General features: G+C 37.1%; 3 protein-coding genes, 1 long non-coding RNA gene and 1 pseudogene across 10 annotated transcripts in view; 1 reads left to right on the plus strand and 4 right to left on the minus strand.

Moving 5' to 3' along the window:
* Positions 1-1,303: 1,303 nt before the first annotated feature.
* Positions 1,304-3,455, plus strand: LOC137746052 (uncharacterized). Of its 4 annotated transcripts, none has more exons than XM_088681353.1 (2): positions 1,304-1,439; positions 2,173-3,455. In XM_088681353.1, the coding sequence occupies exon 2, from the start codon at positions 2,232-2,234 to the stop codon at positions 3,087-3,089; it is 858 nt and encodes a 285-aa protein (XP_088537479.1). In that variant the 5' UTR covers positions 1,304-1,439; positions 2,173-2,231; the 3' UTR covers positions 3,090-3,455. The 4 variants fall into 4 exon arrangements, with proteins under 4 accessions (XP_088537479.1, XP_068342205.2, XP_088537481.1 ...); XM_068486104.2 differs by having other exon boundaries at positions 1,330-1,471; XM_088681355.1 differs by lacking the exon at positions 1,304-1,439 and adding an exon at positions 1,738-1,875.
* Positions 3,456-3,925: 470 nt separating this feature from the next.
* LOC137746051 (protein EMBRYO SAC DEVELOPMENT ARREST 30) lies at positions 3,926-10,094 on the minus strand. Of its 3 annotated transcripts, none has more exons than XM_068486102.2 (11): positions 9,692-10,094; positions 9,238-9,494; positions 9,054-9,138; positions 8,682-8,752; positions 8,515-8,603; positions 8,169-8,412; positions 7,701-7,813; positions 6,930-7,020; positions 6,365-6,493; positions 4,873-5,426; positions 3,926-4,787 (listed from the first exon to the last, which is right to left on the minus strand). In XM_068486102.2, the coding sequence occupies exons 2-11, from the start codon at positions 9,403-9,405 to the stop codon at positions 4,343-4,345; spliced, it is 1,989 nt and encodes a 662-aa protein (XP_068342203.2). In that variant the 5' UTR covers positions 9,406-9,494; positions 9,692-10,094; the 3' UTR covers positions 3,926-4,342. The 3 variants fall into 3 exon arrangements, with proteins under 3 accessions (XP_068342203.2, XP_088537476.1, XP_088537478.1); XM_088681350.1 differs by having other exon boundaries at positions 9,238-9,491; positions 9,692-9,975; XM_088681352.1 differs by lacking the exons at positions 9,054-9,138; positions 9,238-9,494; positions 9,692-10,094 and having other exon boundaries at positions 8,515-8,548; positions 8,640-8,694.
* Positions 10,095-10,796: 702 nt separating this feature from the next.
* Positions 10,797-13,409, minus strand: LOC137746020 (putative glycosyltransferase At5g03795). The gene is made up of 3 exons (XM_068486067.2): positions 12,912-13,409; positions 11,968-12,535; positions 10,797-11,499 (listed from the first exon to the last, which is right to left on the minus strand). Exons 1-3 carry the CDS (start codon positions 13,210-13,212, stop codon positions 10,998-11,000), a joined length of 1,371 nt encoding a protein of 456 aa, XP_068342168.2. The 5' UTR covers positions 13,213-13,409; the 3' UTR covers positions 10,797-10,997.
* A 694-nt stretch (positions 13,410-14,103) lies between these two features.
* On the minus strand, positions 14,104-16,670 carry LOC148692596 (THO complex subunit 1-like; annotated as a pseudogene). Its single transcript, XR_015953953.1, has 4 exons — positions 16,604-16,670; positions 15,729-15,768; positions 15,320-15,526; positions 14,104-14,903 (listed from the first exon to the last, which is right to left on the minus strand). The product of XR_015953953.1 is annotated as a THO complex subunit 1-like (transcript).
* A 1,701-nt stretch (positions 16,671-18,371) lies between these two features.
* Positions 18,372-18,483, minus strand: part of LOC148692597 (uncharacterized) — a 5,571-nt gene continuing 5,459 nt past the window's right edge. Inside the window, exon 3 of the long non-coding RNA XR_015953955.1 lies at positions 18,372-18,483. This exon is cut by the window's right edge and continues 893 nt beyond it. This is a non-coding gene — a long non-coding RNA (uncharacterized LOC148692597).

Consider the following 18,483-nt stretch of genomic DNA (forward strand, 5'->3'; position numbering starts at 1 on the left):
TCTTTAAGTGTTTGGTATTTTTATATTACTTGATATTTTTATTTTTAATGTGTTTTATGATTTTTAATCTCAATCTTTGCCTATAATATACTATACAAATAAATAAATAAATAAAACTTAAAATTTAAAGTTTATATAGAATAATAATTAATAAACAATATATACATATTCATTATATCTATTGCATTTTATAGTAAGTTTTTTTTAGTAGTTTAAAAAATTAAAATCATCAGAATAGCATTTTTCTTATCGTGTCGAAACAGGTTACCCGCGTGTCACTCTCGTGTAAACCTGTTAAGGACCCGTTATTAACGGGTTATTATCGTGTGACCCGATAATGACCCGATTAGTTATCGTGTTGACCCGAAACCCGTTATTTTCGTGTCGTTTACGTGTCGTGTTAACGGGTCGTGTAAGAAATTGCCAGGTCTACTATAAACATTTTAATTGTCCCTTATTAAACAATTTAATCAATCTTCGATAACTTAACTTGTAAATTTATTCCACACCACTAAAGCGAAAAAGTTTAAAATGAATGCTGAAAATTCTTTAAAAAAAAATGACATGAATTGTGAGCTCAAGTTCAATCAAATTGTACCTATCCTTGTGCGTTCAATATGAAATGGCTCGATACTATGCTTTTGTAGTGATAAAACAAACTCATTCATTGTTGTTTAATGAATAATCACCGAACGATGAAAGGGGTTCATTCGATCGGCATCTAACACCTATAATTATATCTTTCTTTTTAATTGCTTATGCCCTCTTATGTCATGTTGGTCTAGAAAATTGTTGTTAGCATTCCAAAATTATCATTTTGCACTCCAAACTTTTTATATTTAGAAAGAACAACGCACTTCTGAGGAGTGCAAAACAAAATTTTTGAAGTGACATTAATAATTCCCTTCGTCTAAGGCCAAATGGAAAGTACAAAAGTGATTTTAAAAAGTTTGGCACCCAAGAAATATAGACCAAAAAATAAGCTTGAAACAAGGACGAAGGGTGCAATGTGAAAGTGACCCGGAAGTCGGAACGGGTTCAAGACCTGGAAGAAGACTTAAGAGCTAAGTAAGTTTTCTCGTCCATGTTGTCGACGTTAGGCAATTGAAGAATTGCATGGCCAAAACATGGAAGACGTTGGAGTTTTGGAGAAAACACACAAAACGCGCGTATTGGGTACGTACGCTACACAGAAGAAGGTGCCGTTCCTATGCGTGTTGACGAAAATACCGACAGGTGGATGGCCGTGGCACTATCATTCCATTGCCCAACAGCTTTCATATTCCAAATTTGCACATATTACGAATCGAAGCTACCACAATTTACAAAGGAAACCAAAGCGCTCTCTCTCTCTCTCTCTCTCTCTCTCTCTCTCTCTCTCTCTCTCTCTCTCTCTCAAGAAACACGTCAAGAAACACGTTACGTTACAGAAAAAGCCGGTAATCAAACAGATTCCTTTCTGTAAATTGAGGTAGTTTAACAATTCCGGTTACGGATTAGTAAACATATAATGTGGTGTGATGTCATTTTTAAGTATATGTGATCAATCATAAATGTGCGTCAATGAAATTGTGATTTTTTTTCTTTCTTTTTTGATGCTTTTATTTGATTATATTATATTGGTTTGTTTACTGCTGCTGCTTTCACAATTTCATAAGGACACAATTGTTGCTTATTTACTCATCTGAGTTAAATTTTTGTGAAATCTTTAGCCCCATGTGTATGGGCTATGTATTTGGAAAAATGACAACAAAATTAACTAGAGCTACATTCTTTTGAAACTCTTTGGCTCTATATCGACTGTTGCTTGGCGCCAAAGATATCCACTTGTCTCGAATCTGTACTCTGTGTTTCCTAACGATTGATGAACAGAAAGTAAGTTTTGTTAGCTTTCGTTGTTACCCTAACATGTAGATAAAGTTCCTATAAGTTTCAAATTGTTTAAGCATCGTCTGTAATCTGTTGAGTATAGGTAAACATAATTTTTCGTTATCAATAAAATTTCTCTCATGTCACAGAGGTATTCTAAAAAAAAAAAAAAAAGTATAGGTAAACAGAAGATTTTATGCTCCTTGTTTAGTTTTTCGTTTTAGAAATCACCGAGTATTAGCATTTTGTGATCTACTGAATATCTTTCCGGATTACTGATTGCACAGTTACATTTGTTTTTAGGGAATCTCAGGTTCGGAGGAAATTGTTATACTTTTCGACTTTTGGCAAATAGTCTGGAGATGGAAGACAAAACTGAACATAACAGAGACGAAAAAGTGGAAAAGGAAGACTGGCATATGGTGATGATGACCGAGGATGTAGAACCAGGTGAACCGAAGGAGGAGAAGACTGAAGCGGAACTTGAATTAAAGACCGAGTCAGTGATCAAAGAAAAGTCGAAACATGAAAAGGATGAGGAGAAACGTAACGATGCAGATGAGGAGAAATCGAAGAAGGAGGATAAAGACATAGAGGAGAAGGAAAAGAAGAAACAGGACAATGAAGCGGGAGAGAGCGACAAGGATAAAAGGAAGGACAAGGAAGAGAAGAAGAAAAAGAACAAGGAGAAGAACAAAGATAAAGAGGATGATATAGAAGGGGGAGAAAAAGAGAAAAAGAAGCAAGATAAAAAGGAGAAAGAGGGAAAAGGTAAAGATTTAGAGGAAGGGGATAAGGAAAAAGATGACAAAAAAGGAGGAAAGAAGAAGAAAGACAAGGAGGACAAAAAGAAGAAACACAAAAATGTAGAGGATGAGGAGGAGGTCAAGGCTGAAGTTTCTTCCAGGGAGATTGAAATTGTAGAAAACGTAAAGGAATCGGAGGGGGAAATGGAGGAGAAGACGCAGAAAGATGAAGGAAAGGAAGGTAAAGAGAAGAAAGATAAAGAGAAAAAGGAGAAGGGGGAGAAGGGCGAGAATAAAAGAAAAGTCGATAAGAAGGACAAATGCACGGATGTTGGAAAGCTGAAACAGAAGCTAGAGAAGATCAATGGAAAAATAGAAGCCCTGCTTGAGAAAAAGTCAGACATCACGAGGCAGATAAAAGAAGCTGAAGGTGCAATCCTCACTGTTGCTGAGAAGCCCACAGATGCAGCATAGCGCTCTGCGGTAGCGCATTTCACCTCTCTATACTAATACTCCATAATTTGCTTTTTCTATTATTGTTAGTAACAAATAAATGTCATCTGTTAGTGTATTTTTCTTGTGATCTGCAATTTTGGAAGTCATCCATGTTGAAACTAATGTTAGTGGTATGTACTACGAAAACCGGTGAGCAGAGCGGGTTCATATGTGTGGCAACCAACCGGAATATGATAGTGGTTTCAGTAGGATGTAAATTACTAGAAATTTTGGTTGGTTTGTAAACATCTATAGATTACGTATATAACTTTGCATATGCAATGAGAGTTGTATCTGATAGATATTGTTCCTGGATTCAAGATAGTCTTGTTTTGTTCGAAGAAATCATGCAGCTGCCTGAACTTTGTTCTGTTAGATATAACTAAGTTCTAGATTTGGAGCTGTTAAGACTAACTTTGCAATATTTTTTCTATTTCCGGCTTAATCGTTCTTCATTGAGAGTGACAGACAGCACAGATTGCTCAAGCGGTGGTGGCATATGCCTCGATCATTTGCATATTTCTCCGGTGAAGCAAATTTTCTGAATAGATCTGGCCACACCGGAGAGGAGCCTACGTTGTAGAGTAACACTGCAACTCAAAACTTGAACAACCTACCACAGGAGGCACCTTGAGCTACATGCGTTTGATCACAAGGCAATGCCTGCTTCCTAGGTTGCTCATAGTTTGGGATTTACCAACAAATGAGGTGAGGAGAAAGATTCAGAGGGATTGGGGAAGTGCATGATTCAAAACTTGAAAGGGAATTTCGAAATGAAATGCTATCACTAAAGGACCAAGTTTTGACAAAATAAATTAACAAGAGATCGCAACGAATCATTTCATGTACTCATCATTTGTTCTTTACAAGGAAATTACACCTGTGGCTTATCTAACAAGTAATACTTTTTCTATGAATAAAAACCTTCAATATCGGTAGGCGGTGTACAAACTCTGATTGGCTTGACCCCAAGCGCATCAATAATATTTCCCGATCCTCATCTTGTGTGAAGGTAAACAAATAACTCTCCTGTTTACTATAGAAAATCAAAGAATTTACCCAAAGAATATGTTTGAATACCTATATCTCTCAAAATGGCAAAGCTGGAACCATGAATCAAACCGTTATTGTCATCTCTGCCTCCAAAACTTTCCATTTCAGTGGAAAACGATGGAAACTGAAGGCTGCATTAGAGTAAAAAGATAGGAACTGTATCGCATGTAGATCCAACTTTAGTCATTCGGGTCCATTTCCTCATCCTGCTCAGAGACGAGAGTAGCATTAGTTCTGTCACTGTCATTTGATTCTGGTTGTTCGTCCAGAGTACTTCCATACTCTGACAATTCATTGTCCTCCACTTTACCCTCTTCCCCAGCTGAATCCAAAGGAACTTCGTCACCATGCTTCATCCACTTCGGGCACTCTTCTTCACCTCCATATACAGTTCGGCCATCATTACCTTTTACACGAACTGGAGCATCGGCAGAAGATATTCTACATGAGCATTCCGGAAGTGGGTGTGAAATGAACAATGCTGGCTTCGACAAAACGGATTGCCTTATTAGGCCTTCCTCACTTAAGCTTTTCTTAAGATGTTCCTGGACTGAGAGTGTCCAATTATGCTTGGGATGGTAGATATTGTCCCTGGTCATGTTGAAAAGTTCTGCTGCAACTTTCCTGTTCAAAAAGAGGACACACAAAGTTAAATAAGAACATTAATCATAAAAAGTCGAATAAGAAGATTCTTTTCTTTTTCTCCTACCTGTCTGGTCGGTATGTTCTAGAAGAAGCAACCTCATACAAACGGTGTCCCATGACCAAGCTTGAAAAATCTGGCCATCCACTGCCATCATTGTTAAAACCAGGAAAGAATGTGTCTGCTTCCACAGAGACAATATAATCAAGAGCATCCCAAATTAGTCTATGTGCTTGCATCCTCAGATCCAAAGCAGAAAGGTCTGGTTCGGTGTCAGTCTCAGTAATCCAACCATACCAGCCTTTCTTTTCATGTTGATAGATAGGTCTACCAGGAGGTGGAGGAAGAGGCCGAGGCCTAGGACCGGCCTTCTTCCATTCTTCTTTAAGTTGTTCTTTGCTTTTTGCTGGTGGTCGTTGAAATGGATTTTGCGGAAGAGGTGTTTCAGGTCCAAGTATATCAGACAATTCTTTATTGCTGCACAAGGAAGTGCGATCCACTAAGTTGGGAAACATAGCACGCAAAGGGACCAGAACACGTTGACCCCCAAATGTTTCAGAACCAGCCAGATATATAATTGTTTTAGGAGGATACCCCATTGAACGAAGAAGAATTCCAACCTGTGAAAGTCACAACAAGAATAAATGAGCTAATGAACCACAAAAATGTAGATAGATTGATTTATTAATTATCATCAATGGGCCCATACATTATCAATGCACCACCAAAACTGAAATTAAAGCATACAAAACGATGCAATTAAGTACAAGATCAAATTTAGACCATGATTCTTAGTTAAAGCTTGCTCACAGACGTATTAAAATGCTTGAGTCAAGCCCCGGTATAAGGACTTGAGCTTGAGATAATATACAAGGTTGTTTTCAATCCCAGGGTCTTTTTTTCTACTACCCTTCCCTCTCTTTTATTTTCTTATGCTTTTTGTCAAGGCGATGACCCAATTAGGGACAGTCAACATGGTAATTTAGGAATCACAATAACACATATCATTATTTAGAGTGGATACCTTTAGAAAGGATCATTCCTTACTCTTATTCGTTGCCTATTTATCATTTACTCCTTCAAAATAAAAAATTTCAAGTAATTAAAATACAAAAATTGTTTTTATGAATCAGATAATGTTGGATTAATTAAATTCTCGGTGCCATTCCATCCTCTACTGTTTTCTTTCTTGGTCTGCGTCCTCGACTTATTAAACATATTACTTGTGCATAAATTTTTGGAAACACAAATTCCATTCCAATTGTAATGTTAATATTTAATATTTAAAAGTGAAATCGATAAAGGGATGCTAGAGGTTCTGCTTTTTCTGAACTGCTCAAATCAATTCCGGTGTTGAGTGAATGCCAAGGAAACTTAATTTCACAACCAGCATTGAAGTTCACTACCAGTCTTTTAAACATTCTTATGGCACTGAAAAGTGAAAATTTCAAAACAATAAAAAATAGACCACGAGAAAGAAGCATCAGAGTGGACTAGAAGCCACACAACAGTACTTACAAATACATAACCTGGATCTGAAATTTAGTACTGAGCTTACCTCTTCAGGCATCAGCGGGCATGAGCCATTTTCTCTACGTAAATGTGAATCTATGCTTAGTTCCTCATGAACAATGCCCTTTTTAATCATTTGTTTCCTTCGATATTGTATGAGTTCAGTGTGAACATCCTACAGAAAAGTAGCAAATTAACAAGATAAGTTGATAGCCATGAAACTGAATGAATGTTAATATTTTGTAGTTGAAGGTAGAAACCACCTGCAATCAAGAGGAGAGGGAGAGCTCCAAAACTGGATTTTATTGGACTTAGATTTAACCAAGGAACAAGGAGAACAATTGTTTTACCAACTTAGACTTCACACGCAGAGATATGAAAAAGATTGTAACCAGGAAGTTTATGTTAAGTTGTAACACCCCCGTCACATGTGAGCCTCTTTCCATCACCAAGGGCCAACATGTGGAACTCAACTTAATAATGGGATTCATAATTGCAGGTTATTCAAGCTTACGTTCTATTACTGTAATACTATGATATAGTCTAAGCATGTAGGTCAACAATTTATATTTTCACAACTACCAAAGATAAAACCGGATTAAACATCTTACCTGAAAAAGTTCAGCACAGCCATGATATGCCAAGGTTTCTCTCACCAAACCAGGATGATACGCTAGGAAGGGTTGACCCCATGCACGTAACCTATCGAAGTATAAAAGCCACATTGATCAACTGAAGGAAAATAGTTCTTAGATATAAATTATTACAAGCAGCGAACAGGGTCCACCAGAAGCCAGATACAATAAATAAATTAATAAAGATCCATCATCTACAGAAGCTACATACATAAAAGAACTAATCCTATAACGGCCTTCTAATCTAGCAATATATACGAAAGTAATAATCACTAAACTCTGATGAGACAGAATCCCTAAGGAAAAACATAAACTTCACCCTTTCCCAGAACAATATGACCACACTAGCGGTTATTATAGGAAACTTCACGCAGCCTTTGAAGCTCTTTAAGAGGATGTGTTCCCTTTGACTGCTTGGAAAACCTAGGCATATCCATTAGGCTTAAAGTTTTCATTTTCCTTGTACAAACTTCCATCTAATTTCTAGACAGCCAGACCTAACATTTTCAAAGAAAAAATTTCCTTACTCCATAACTCTATCCCCCAGTTGACTCCATCCTTCTGGTTAACTCTATCTATTGCCTAATCTTTCCAACTCAGCTGTAACCTTCAAATGAAAAATCTATTTAACTAAAAACATCTTGCAGATGGTATAAGAGCAGTCTGTACTAACCAAGTTCTCTACACACCATTATCGCTCAGTTGATTCAAATCTTCAAGAAAAAAGGTGGGTTGCTAGATTCATACCTCTCCACCATCTTGTGTCCAAGCATTTGGATTTCTGGCCGGAATTGAAGTGCATGGAAGGCGACCCTGCATCTAAGTCTTTGAAACTCGGCCATGTTTGGTGGAAGGATTGACTGAAAATATGATTATATTGTATCAAGAACACTTAAACTTAATTATCAAGCATGCATGCTTGGAACAGAGAAATCACTAAAGCAAAAAGAAAGAAAACAGACTGACTACTGACATAATCATATATGAATGAATGGTCCCTATGAACCAATAGCAAAGTGACAGAGAATGAATGTTTTAGTCGTTCTTAGATAACATTTATTTATTTTCATAAACAATGGTTCATAGGTGACAGTTCTAGCGCAAAAAAAGAGTATGAAAATATGTAGTTATAAATGTTAAAATAATATGCATGTTTTCTCAAGCAGATGACATTTTGCAATAGCTATACTATCAAAATAGTAGAACATCAGCTACCTGCAGACATCCACCATCAGTAATGATCAAGCCGATAACCTTGGTTTTCCTCAACTTTGGTAGGACTTCTTTGATATAAAAATTTGGAGAAGCTGACATCTTGGGTCTAAAAGAAGGGAATTCATTTCTTTTCCTTGCTGCCTTCAGATTATCTGGCAGACTCTTCACAATGACTATGTCATTCTTTAAAGATGCTATAAACTGCACCTCATCGTAGAGATATGTAAAACTCTTGAAACGAGAGCTGACAAAGTCATTTAAAACAAAAAAGATAAGAAGCAAAGAATCATATGGTCTACAAACCGCAGAAAATTGGCATGAAAGAAGTAGCAAACTAGAAAAGAACCTGATGCCTTTGGAGCGAGTACTTTCTTGAATGTCTGGAATGACAAGAGTAGCATTTAGAAGCCTGGATATGGTGACCAGATCACAGATCTAGAAAATTAAAAAAGATTTATGAACACCACATACAAATTATCACGGAATCACTTTCACATATTTGAAAAATCATACTGTAGATCTTATCCTTTCGAATCCACCAAATATTTTTGCGTAAATGAAGCCATTGCTCTGGTCATTTGGGACTGTAAAGAAAACAAAAGTATTCAATCAGCTAAACTATGAATGGTTCAAGGTTATCAGATCCTCCAGTGACAAAAAAGAACATAGAATGAGGGAACTCAATTCAAATCCAGTACAACAAAAATGACAGTTAACAGATGCTTCGAGACTACAAAATGTGTTTGGTCCTGCACGCGAGGGAATGGATTCGTCAATGGGTTCAAATTGTCAAATTCTTAAACTATACCATGCTAGAATATGATAAAATCAGAAGCAACAAACTGAGAAAATACACAAATGCAAGAAAAAGGGCCAGATCATCACCAGGATAGTTGCTTCGGGGGTTGGCATAAGGCTGCAAAGACTGCAGGGGCTTCACAGGCCCCCATAGCTTCTTATTAGGAACACTCTGCAAGATTGTAACAAACAAAAGAAACCCATCAAAACAACCAAGAACATACACTCGAAATACATGCATAATGGACAGAGAAATGAATCAAAATCCCACCTGCCTCCCGGAGAGAGAATTGAAATCGTTATGGAATGCGGTCAATGCGCTATACTGGACTAAATCGACAGTCGAAAATCGTGCTATAGAGAGATGCCGAAGTAATGATGCGAAAGATAAAACGAGGACAAAGACAGCAACCCATTTTATCTTAGATTTGAATATCATCTTGGCTCATCAAGCACGCAACAAGAATTCCACTTTCCCCAATCAAACATCACATTTCCAAATCCAATTTCAACTCGATGATTTTCCTACTAAAAAAAATCAACAGCCAACAACAAAAAATCAATCAACCAAGAAGACAAAGACAACCCAATTGAGCTAAAACGATGAATCAACGAAAAAGATGACAAATGACAAATTTCGAATCAAAGGATCTGAACTATTGCTATTGTACCACCAGATAATCAAAGATTAAAGTTTGATAAAATCGTAAGTTAAGTCAACGAACCTCGGAAGCAGGGGCGATTAGTCAATTCAAATCTGAAGAATAAAAAATTGAACATGGAAAATTTTTCTCAGGAAACAAACAGAAAGCAGACGGAGGGTATCAACGAATCTGATGGTGTGGACTGAAGCTTTATGGATGACAATCGGAAAGGGAAATGGGTTTTAGATTTTGTGGTGCAAATTTGTAGATTTTAAAAAATGGAACCGGAAGTTTGGAAGAAAGGAAGGAACTTTGTGTTTTGTCGTGGGTGTCAGAGTGTGTGTGTACTCCCTCGGATACGTACTATATTTTTTTTCAAGATCTCGAGCTTTGTTTTGTTTGTCTTACTTTCCCAACATTACTGCTCACTTTGATTCTCTCCCCTTTTCTATATTTTTGTTCTGTTCTTCGAAAAAATTAAAATAAAATAATGAAATCGGCTAAAACGATGTTAATACAAAATTCAATTATTGAAATGATTTTTTTTTTTTTTTTGAGATTTGTTGCATCGCTAATACATTGTCGTAATTTGATTTGAGGATTTCCACAATTAAAATTTAATAACCTCCATTTCAGCTAATTATCCGATAAAATAATGCTCTAATTTCTTTTTCAATTCAAACGATCAATACGAATAGAGAAATCGAGTGCAAGACTTCAATATAAAAATTATACTCTCAACTAGCTAATCTACGAGTTCTTGACGCCTTGGTTTATTTTATTTCTTCAACTTGTAAAAACTTTATCACTCATTACTAGAGTCTGTGGTATTCATTTTTATTTGTAACTAACAGCCTAAGAGCATTATTTAGTAAGCGATGCGATCTAACAAAAACTTATGTAAATAATATCATTGTACCAAAACTCGGTAAAAACTTTAGAATTTTTGTTCTTAGACATGTATGCATTAGCTCTCTTCTTCTTCAAAATACTAGCAAATAACATTATTTAGTAAGCGATGCGATCTAACAAAAACGAAGTTATTGTTAACACTCGAAAACCTAAAATAGTTTTGAAGAAGAGAGATAAGGGCCTTTTGCGTTACTCGTTAAAATAAGGCCGTCATTTCATAACTCCGGTTCAAAGTACGTTGGAAGAGAGTGAGGAAGAAATTGTAAGCTATAAATACAAAACAAAATTTGTATACTTTCTCTTATTGGAAGTGAATTACAAATCAAAATTCACGGCCACAGAAAATTAGAAACTGAGCAAAGTCAAGATTATGACGCTCAATCTTGCAAGCTACTTTTGCACTAAAAGGATTAAACTAAAAGAAACATATACATTCAGAATCCAGTTGTTACAATCGTGTAAAACAATTTGTTGACTAAGAAGTTTCAAAATTGCTCAAGGGAACTGTCGAAAAACCTCGTCGGAGCCACAACTCATACATAACCATGTAAAAAGCATCATAATCAATAGGGGAAAGATGCCACTGGAAATGTTTGCGCACCCTCAACACATTACTCTGTAACCGCAGATATTCATCGGAGCTGATCTCCTTAAGGATTTTCTTAAGCAGTGGGATATCTAGAGTAGCAACAATGACTGAGAAGCTGCTCCAGTTTATTATGTCTGCGAATGGTAAATCATAGTAGTTGGCAATTATCACTGGGACACAACCGTAGTATAGTGAATCTGCAATACGAGCTGTATTTACTTCAAAGCCTTTGACATGGAGGCAGAACCTGCTGCCAAGCAGTTCATCAGCATATGGTGTAGTAAGCCGACCAAAGTGCGCAAAAATCTCGGAGTCATTTCTCCAGACTTGAAGAAGCTTTTCTCGTACTGGGGAGTTGATTCCTCCGGCGAAGAATGCAAGTTTCGTCCTGCATTTTCGTTTATTTTTTATTTTTTTTATCAAAAGGGGAAAACTAAGTTCCAGCTCATGCAGAGATAAAACCAACATATTTCCAAAAGCATGGTTATACTGCGAATTCAATTTTCAGAAAATGAATGCATTTGTAAGATAGAATATTTAAAGAAAGTAAATAAATAGATTCCCAAGGAATAGTCTGCAAATTCTGAAGATACCGAAGCCCATAAAGTACCTATCCCACTCTTTCTCACAAACTATTGACCTCCTCACATCCAACATCGTTAAAATTCCTATCTTTTACACCCAAAATGCGGGCATCTCTTTTTGTAACTACTTATCCATTTAATATGACACATTCTGAATGTAATGCTAATACAAATCATCTAGTGTCACATATGATGAGACTTTACTATAGAAGGAAAAACATACGAATATGTCTAGTATAACAAAAGAGAGATAGAAATTGAAGTATCTTCACCTATTTGAAGAACGAAGGTCAGGGGGCTTTTCACTTCTGGGCCAAATTTGTGGCAGACATGCATCCTTGTGTGGTATGTAGCCCGGTAGGAAGTAGCTTGAAGAACAAACAACTTGAATGGCATTAAATTTGACTTCATTTGCTTTTTCCATGGCTGACCGCCCAATGGAATGACAAGCAACGTAAAAATGATCTGCTCCACCTGTCCGGTTCCAATATTCGTACTTGTGACTAACATTGAAGATGTAATCTCTTATAAAATCTTGGATACCTCCCACGCCAATTCTGGGGTCATGCCGCAACCTTGCAATTGAGAAAGGCAGGAAGAAAAGATCCGCCTTAGTAGGATCATTGGTAATGAAATGACTTTTCATAAGGACCTTCTTGAAGTAACTTTCACTCGCGTAATTACCCCCGGGTTCAGAATCCACAGGCAAAAGTGCATTTGCAAAGGAGTCATCTTGCCTGTGAGGATAAACATATATCTTAAAGCTCCTTTTCATTTCTTTATAGTCTTCAAGAAAGATATGTCTATCATGGAACACGGCGTTGTTATTGCCATAATTTCCTGAACCATAAAAACCAACAGTTTCCACATACCGAAATCAAAAACATCGAAATCTCAGACTGTAAAGTTGTAAACTGTCACTCACTCACCCACCCATGCCAAAACTTGACACATTCACATTCAACCCGGTAAATTGTTCAAAGATTCAACATTTCATAAAAATAGTTCACAATTTTTCACCACCTATCTCAGTTTTCACCTGCCATTTCATCAACAACCACAAAACCTTCATATTCTTTCATTCAGTTTCATCCTTCTAGATCACAAGTTCCAATTACAAGTTGTACGCACGAATATAACGAAAACCCATAAATTATATGATAACATCAAGCAAAATTAGCAAGTCCCAAAAGCCGAAAATCGAAAATTGGCATACCATTCGAGCCCAATTGAGGTTGCTCTGGTGAGCGTTGACCCTCGATTACTTGAGCACCGTCCGCTTTCAGATGAGCTTCTTCGACTCGAAGGGGTGTATAGGAAGATGAAATATTGAGTAGCAGTTGTGGGATTGAGTGAGCATGATGATGGTGGTGGGCGAAGAGACTGGAGGTAGAGGAAATGTAGAAGAGGATGAGGAGAGACGTTACGAGAGCTAAGATTGTGGGTACGAAGTAAAAATGTCTCAAGGACCGCGGCTGAGACAGATAGTATAGCACCGCCGAAGAAGAATCGGCCATGGAGGTTGGAGGAGGAGGAGGACGACGACGTCGAAGTTCAGTCAGTTTCCTCTCACTTCGCACTCCTCACGCCAGAGTCAGAGGGACACATCGAGAGAGAGAGAGAGAGAGAGAGAGAGAGAGAGAGAGAGAGCCGGCACAAAAAAGAAACCGAAAATAAGCATACACGCCAAAATCGTGTCTTCAGGTTCAGCTATGAATTTCGATGCCTTGCGGATCAGGCCTTTTATTAAAGTAAGGGTGCGTTTAATATACCAGGATTATTTCACTAAACTAATTTTATGGATTAAGCTGAATTGGTTTAAAATAAACTAAGTGAAACTAACTTAGTGAAGTGTTTAGTGCAAAAAACATGAGATGCTAGGGCCCCACTTTGAGAGTCTTTTTAGCATTTCTTTTTTATTATTTTGACTTCAACTTAAGTCTCGTCCGTTATAAACTTATATACAATTGGATTATATACAATTGGAATGATTGGATAGGTTTGCTAATCTCAAAAATCGTTCGTCATTTATGGCATTTGTTAACATTTGGTCATTCATTTAAACCTCACTTAACAGTTAACTTTTCAATTTATTTCCTCTATAAAACAAATCATAAATTAAGTAAAAAAAAAAAAACGCGTAACACTCTATTATATAGGTCATAGAAAATTGAGTGGAGAAGATTTAAACTCTAATTTTCTACTTAAAATTTGGATAAAATTAACTTTTGTCCCTTCATTCTACATACATTGATCGTATCTCTCACGCCCTGAATCCAGGGCAAGTGAAAAACTTGAATTCAGAACGAAATAAATAAACAATTTAATTAGAAACGCTGGGGAAGCATAGATATTTTGATAGTCCAAAATAAAATTGAATTTCAATTTTATTTAATATACGAGTCAAATACAAAATCAAAGTTACTCAAATTGCAAATATAATTTACCGTGGCCACTGCCTGTTGAGAGTTGAAATGTGAGGAAGAGTTGGGTTGCTTCTCATATTGCCAATTGGTTTTACAATAGAACTCCAATTTCATCATGGTATCAGAGCCAAAGCCCAAGAGCCACACATGCTCACGCGTCACCTACTTGTTGTCCACGTGTAGGCTTGAAAATCGGTCGCACGTGCAGAAGCATGTTGAGAGTTGAAATGTGAGGAAGAGTTGCCCCACATCAGTAAGGAACAAGATTTGCTATGTCTTTATATGATCTTGGGCTACTCCCCATAATGATGAAACCTCAATTTCATCACTGTCATGTCATCTCGCTAGGTAGGTTTATGTTCATTGAGGACGCCCAACTGTGTCATGCTAGGGTAACCCTTTGACTGGTAAATGATCGTATGTGATGTTCACCCCAATATATTCAACTACTGTACTAGAGATAGTTCATTTTGATGTCAGAACTCAATGTTGGAGAGCTTTTGCATTAACTGGCGATGTAACATCTACCACATCTCTCAACCAACTGGATCCAAATCAGCCTCCGCGTCCTCACCATCAAGCATCTCTGCCTCGGCCTCAACCTCGGCATCTGCTTCCAACTGGCCTCCCTCTTGACCCACATCCGTATCAGAGCTTTGCTTCTGATGTTCATTGGGAATTGGACTTCCACCTTGGGACATGTTACCGGTTGCAACAATGCTATCAGCGTCCATTGGCGTCCCTGAGGCTTCACCGTCTAATTCACTTGCAGGTGTTGCATTCTTCAGGCAAAAAAAAAAAAAATTATCAAAATTCTTGGTGAAGAAGTAATGCCGATGCCTCCATTACACGTACACATGCATTTACTTGACCCTCAAATTTGAAAGCAACCTCCCTCAAGACAAAAAGAAACACAAAATAGACAACAATAAAGGGATAAAGGTTTGAAATATTTTTCATCTCATTTTCAATCTTTAAGCAGAAGATGCATCGCACATATTTAGCATTATGCAGCCATGTAACGTTATGTTTACACAATAAAGATGTTTCTTTCTAAATCAAATTGGCAATATATACGCGCACATATACACATACACATTATTCACACCACTTTGTCATTTGGATATTCAACTTTCTATATGAATCAAAGATGTTGAAAATAAAATAGTAAAAATTCATCACACTGCCAATCATATACCTGATTTTCTTCTAATTGATGTGCAGCACCTTTTGATTCTTCCTTCTTAGCACGTTTAGACCTGTCGTTTGGTTTAGCTTGGTATTTAGACCGCAATCATAGTTATATTCATACTCGAGAAAATCCAAACATAGTTATATTCATACCCGAGAAAATCCTTCCAAGTCTTGTCTAGCTGAAAATCGAAAACGTTTGCAGCAATAAACCTGCATGATGAAATTTTACTATTAGATAAAACAAAATCAATATTTAAGTGGAACACTAGTTTCAACAATTCTAATATTAAAAAGCAAGAGGTAATGCACATTGAATCACATTGTGAAGCAGTTGAACAGCTATTAAATAAAATAGCACTCTATATTACCAATGAACCCTAGTAAAAAAAATCCAGAAAAGCTGAAAACTCAGTCGGTTATTTTTGTGGTAATACCCAGGTTCTATTCGAGCTGCTGGTGTTGGATAGTGGTCAAATTAGGCTAGGAAACAAAACAATATTGATGAGGGAACATCAAGCTCCAAAGGCAAGGGACCACAATGCTATGACTGCAAAGAATTCGGGCATAAAAAGATAAATTGTCCTTTGAGAAAAAGAAAGGATGATCTTGGTCCAGGTAGCAGCAATTTTGTGGCGGAAGACTTCGAGTATGCCCTCTAGGTACTCGAAGCAACACATCTCCTGGTGATGTATAGTCTCAAGTGTTGCAGGGGTTTTGCAGCAGGTGGAGCTATGGGATTCACAGGTGATGAGATGGTCCTGAAGAATGAGAAGTGTGAGGAATGTTTGTCTGGCTCGACGGGTGTTGCTGGAAATGGGTGCACTGACAAGTTTCCAAGTTGCAGACAATGAAGAGGAGGAAAACCTGCTGGAGGAGACGAGGATGTGTCGAGATCCTGTCTGAAGCTAAATGTTTTTTTTTTGCTTGCAGCAACTGCACATGCATTGGCAGTGACTGAATCGGAACAGGACCAACGAGGTTGATTCAGAGTGTGCATGCTGGTACGTAAGGCCAATGGACTTTGGTACAATTTGGCCAAGGTGGAGATTGTTGGATAGTGGCCAAATTAGGCTAGGAAACAAAACAATATTGATGAGGGAACATCATGATGAGGATTATGTTTCCTTGTGTGGCTTTTTTGTTCCTTATTTTGTGGCTTAATTTGCTCCTTGTTTTGTGGCTTAATTTGCTCCTTGTTTTGTGGCTTTTTCAAAGCCATAATTATTTGGCTTTCGGGTGGAAGAAAGGAGGAGAAGAAAAGGGGTTGTTTTTTATTTAAATGCCTTGCCAAAGGAGAAGGAACGGATGAAGAGAAAAGCATCCAAAGAGATGGTGAGAGCATTTCGCTCTACCATGGGTACGGGTGAGAGAAATCAAGAGAGCTAGAGTGAAAGATCTCTTGTGAAAGAACTCTTGGGGTAGAGTGAGGCTCTTGGGAAAATTCTGTGAGTGGGTGTACAAGGGATATGGGATTGGGTTATGTCGATTTAACTCATGTGTAACTTGTACTGTTTTTCTCATAGTGAAGAGCAATATCTTTCCGAGGACGTAGGCAGGTTTTTGCCGAACCTCATAAATTTCTCTGTGTCTTTATTTCTTGTATTTTAAACTATTCAACTGTGGGTTTGTATGTTGGTGAAGATAATCAGCCAAGGCACAACAGCTGGATCCATCTGTAACTCAAAGAAACTAAGCAGTTGCAGAGAAAATAAACTCCATAGCATCAGAAGGGACAAGAGTGAGCGACCCCCAGTACACACACACCATGTTAGTTTGGGCATTGAGAAGTAAATAATACTTGCATCTTCAACCAAGGGCTTTCAGTACTCAGTGATGGAGCGAGGGTGTTCGAACACGTTGAGGATCAATTAAAGCATTCTAGACATGAAAAAAAGAACTATTAAGCAATAATAACTCCATAATTGTCAAATTAAATTTGTGGTCAACAATACTGAAAGGAACATATTGCTACATATTTACAATATTTTTCTTCTTCAGCAACTTGATCTGTAATGTTTGTCTTCTTTATAGTAAGAATTGAAATGATCAATGTGAAAATGCACTATTGTTTTCCAAATTCGGTTTACGATTTTTTTTTTCATCTATAAGTTATCCATTTCTGTTAAAATTGTAGCCAAGAAAACTAAAAGAGAGGAAGTATAGCGGAAAAATGTATCTTTAAACCCACACACTTGGATTTGGTCTGCCCTAGTTTATTTTTTTCAAATTTCATTTCCAGAAAGAAAATCTGAACGATCATTTGCTTAGTTGCAATCTAACAAAATATGTCTTGTAATTTGTATCGCTAGCTTGTTGAATTTATGGCGTTTCATATCTCCAATCCTGCAGCGTGCCCTAGTGATAGTATATAATGCCATATTTTACTCATCAACTCTTCATTCTTCTATTCTATAATATATTTTTTTAAGAAAAAAATATGATTACAGTCGGTTTCTTAAGAAATTAATTTGAGACGTTAGATATGAAATCTCAACGCTTGAAATTTATTCAGAATACTTGCAGTTCCTGAAACAAACTTTCCGCGTGGAGGTTGGATAATTGAGCAAATCAAAGGATTTGAGTCCATATAGGTCTGGAGACCATAGCGTTGGCAGCCCCACATCCGTGGGAGAAGTCAACAAGGGTGGCTTTAAATATGATTATCCTAGTCTATCTAATTCCAAGGTTTTTTGTGGTAAAATTCCACACCTGACAGATTAGACAGGTGGTAAAGTTGGAGAAAGTATCAGTGTCATTAGAGTGGAGCCTCCCAAACTACTATATCAACATATAGTAGGGTACTATTCTGTGTTCATCTGTATGTTCTGGAACCAAGATGCCTCACGATAAAATATTGTCTCAGATACATTGAGAGGTGGAGCTTCGAATGTGGAGTGTTTTCAATGATCTATTTCCTCTGTCATTATCAATTCATTTTTAAGATGATGTCGACCTAAATTAAGGATTAGAGTTGTTCGTAGGGTGATAGGATGATCAAAAATATCAAGTCACATGGCTGAGTAAATGAATGAAACAAAATTGGTTCATGGACTAAGGGACATGAATTGGTGTATAATTAACTCTAAATCAATTTATTCATACAACAATACAAAACAAACAAGCATTTCTTCATATATACAAAAGACAACCAGTCTGCATGGTTTTGCT

This window comes from Pyrus communis, chromosome 12 (genome assembly GCF_041283825.1).
Source record: "Pyrus communis isolate YQ-2024b chromosome 12, ASM4128382v1, whole genome shotgun sequence".
NCBI classification, from domain to species: domain Eukaryota; kingdom Viridiplantae; phylum Streptophyta; class Magnoliopsida; order Rosales; family Rosaceae; genus Pyrus; species Pyrus communis.

Bases quoted from the DNA above. Each gene is read 5' to 3' on its own strand.
- LOC137746051 (XM_068486102.2), bottom strand. From the start codon at position 9,405: ATGATATTCAAATCTAAGATAAAATGGGTTGCTGTCTTTGTCCTCGTT. The intron at 9,139-9,237 runs GTGGGATTTTGA...ACAATCTTGCAG, and splicing joins ATTCTCTCTCCGGGAGGCAG to AGTGTTCCTAATAAGAAGCT. The intron at 8,753-9,053 runs GTGATGATCTGG...TTTTCTTTACAG, and splicing joins CCCCCGAAGCAACTATCCTG to TCCCAAATGACCAGAGCAAT.
- LOC137746020 (XM_068486067.2), bottom strand. From the start codon at position 13,212: ATGGCCGATTCTTCTTCGGCGGTGCTATACTATCTGTCTCAGCCGCGG. The intron at 12,536-12,911 runs GTATGCCAATTT...TTTATGGTTCAG, and splicing joins ACCTCAATTGGGCTCGAATG to GAAATTATGGCAATAACAAC. The intron at 11,500-11,967 runs GTGAAGATACTT...ACGAAAATGCAG, and splicing joins GACCTTCGTTCTTCAAATAG to GACGAAACTTGCATTCTTCG.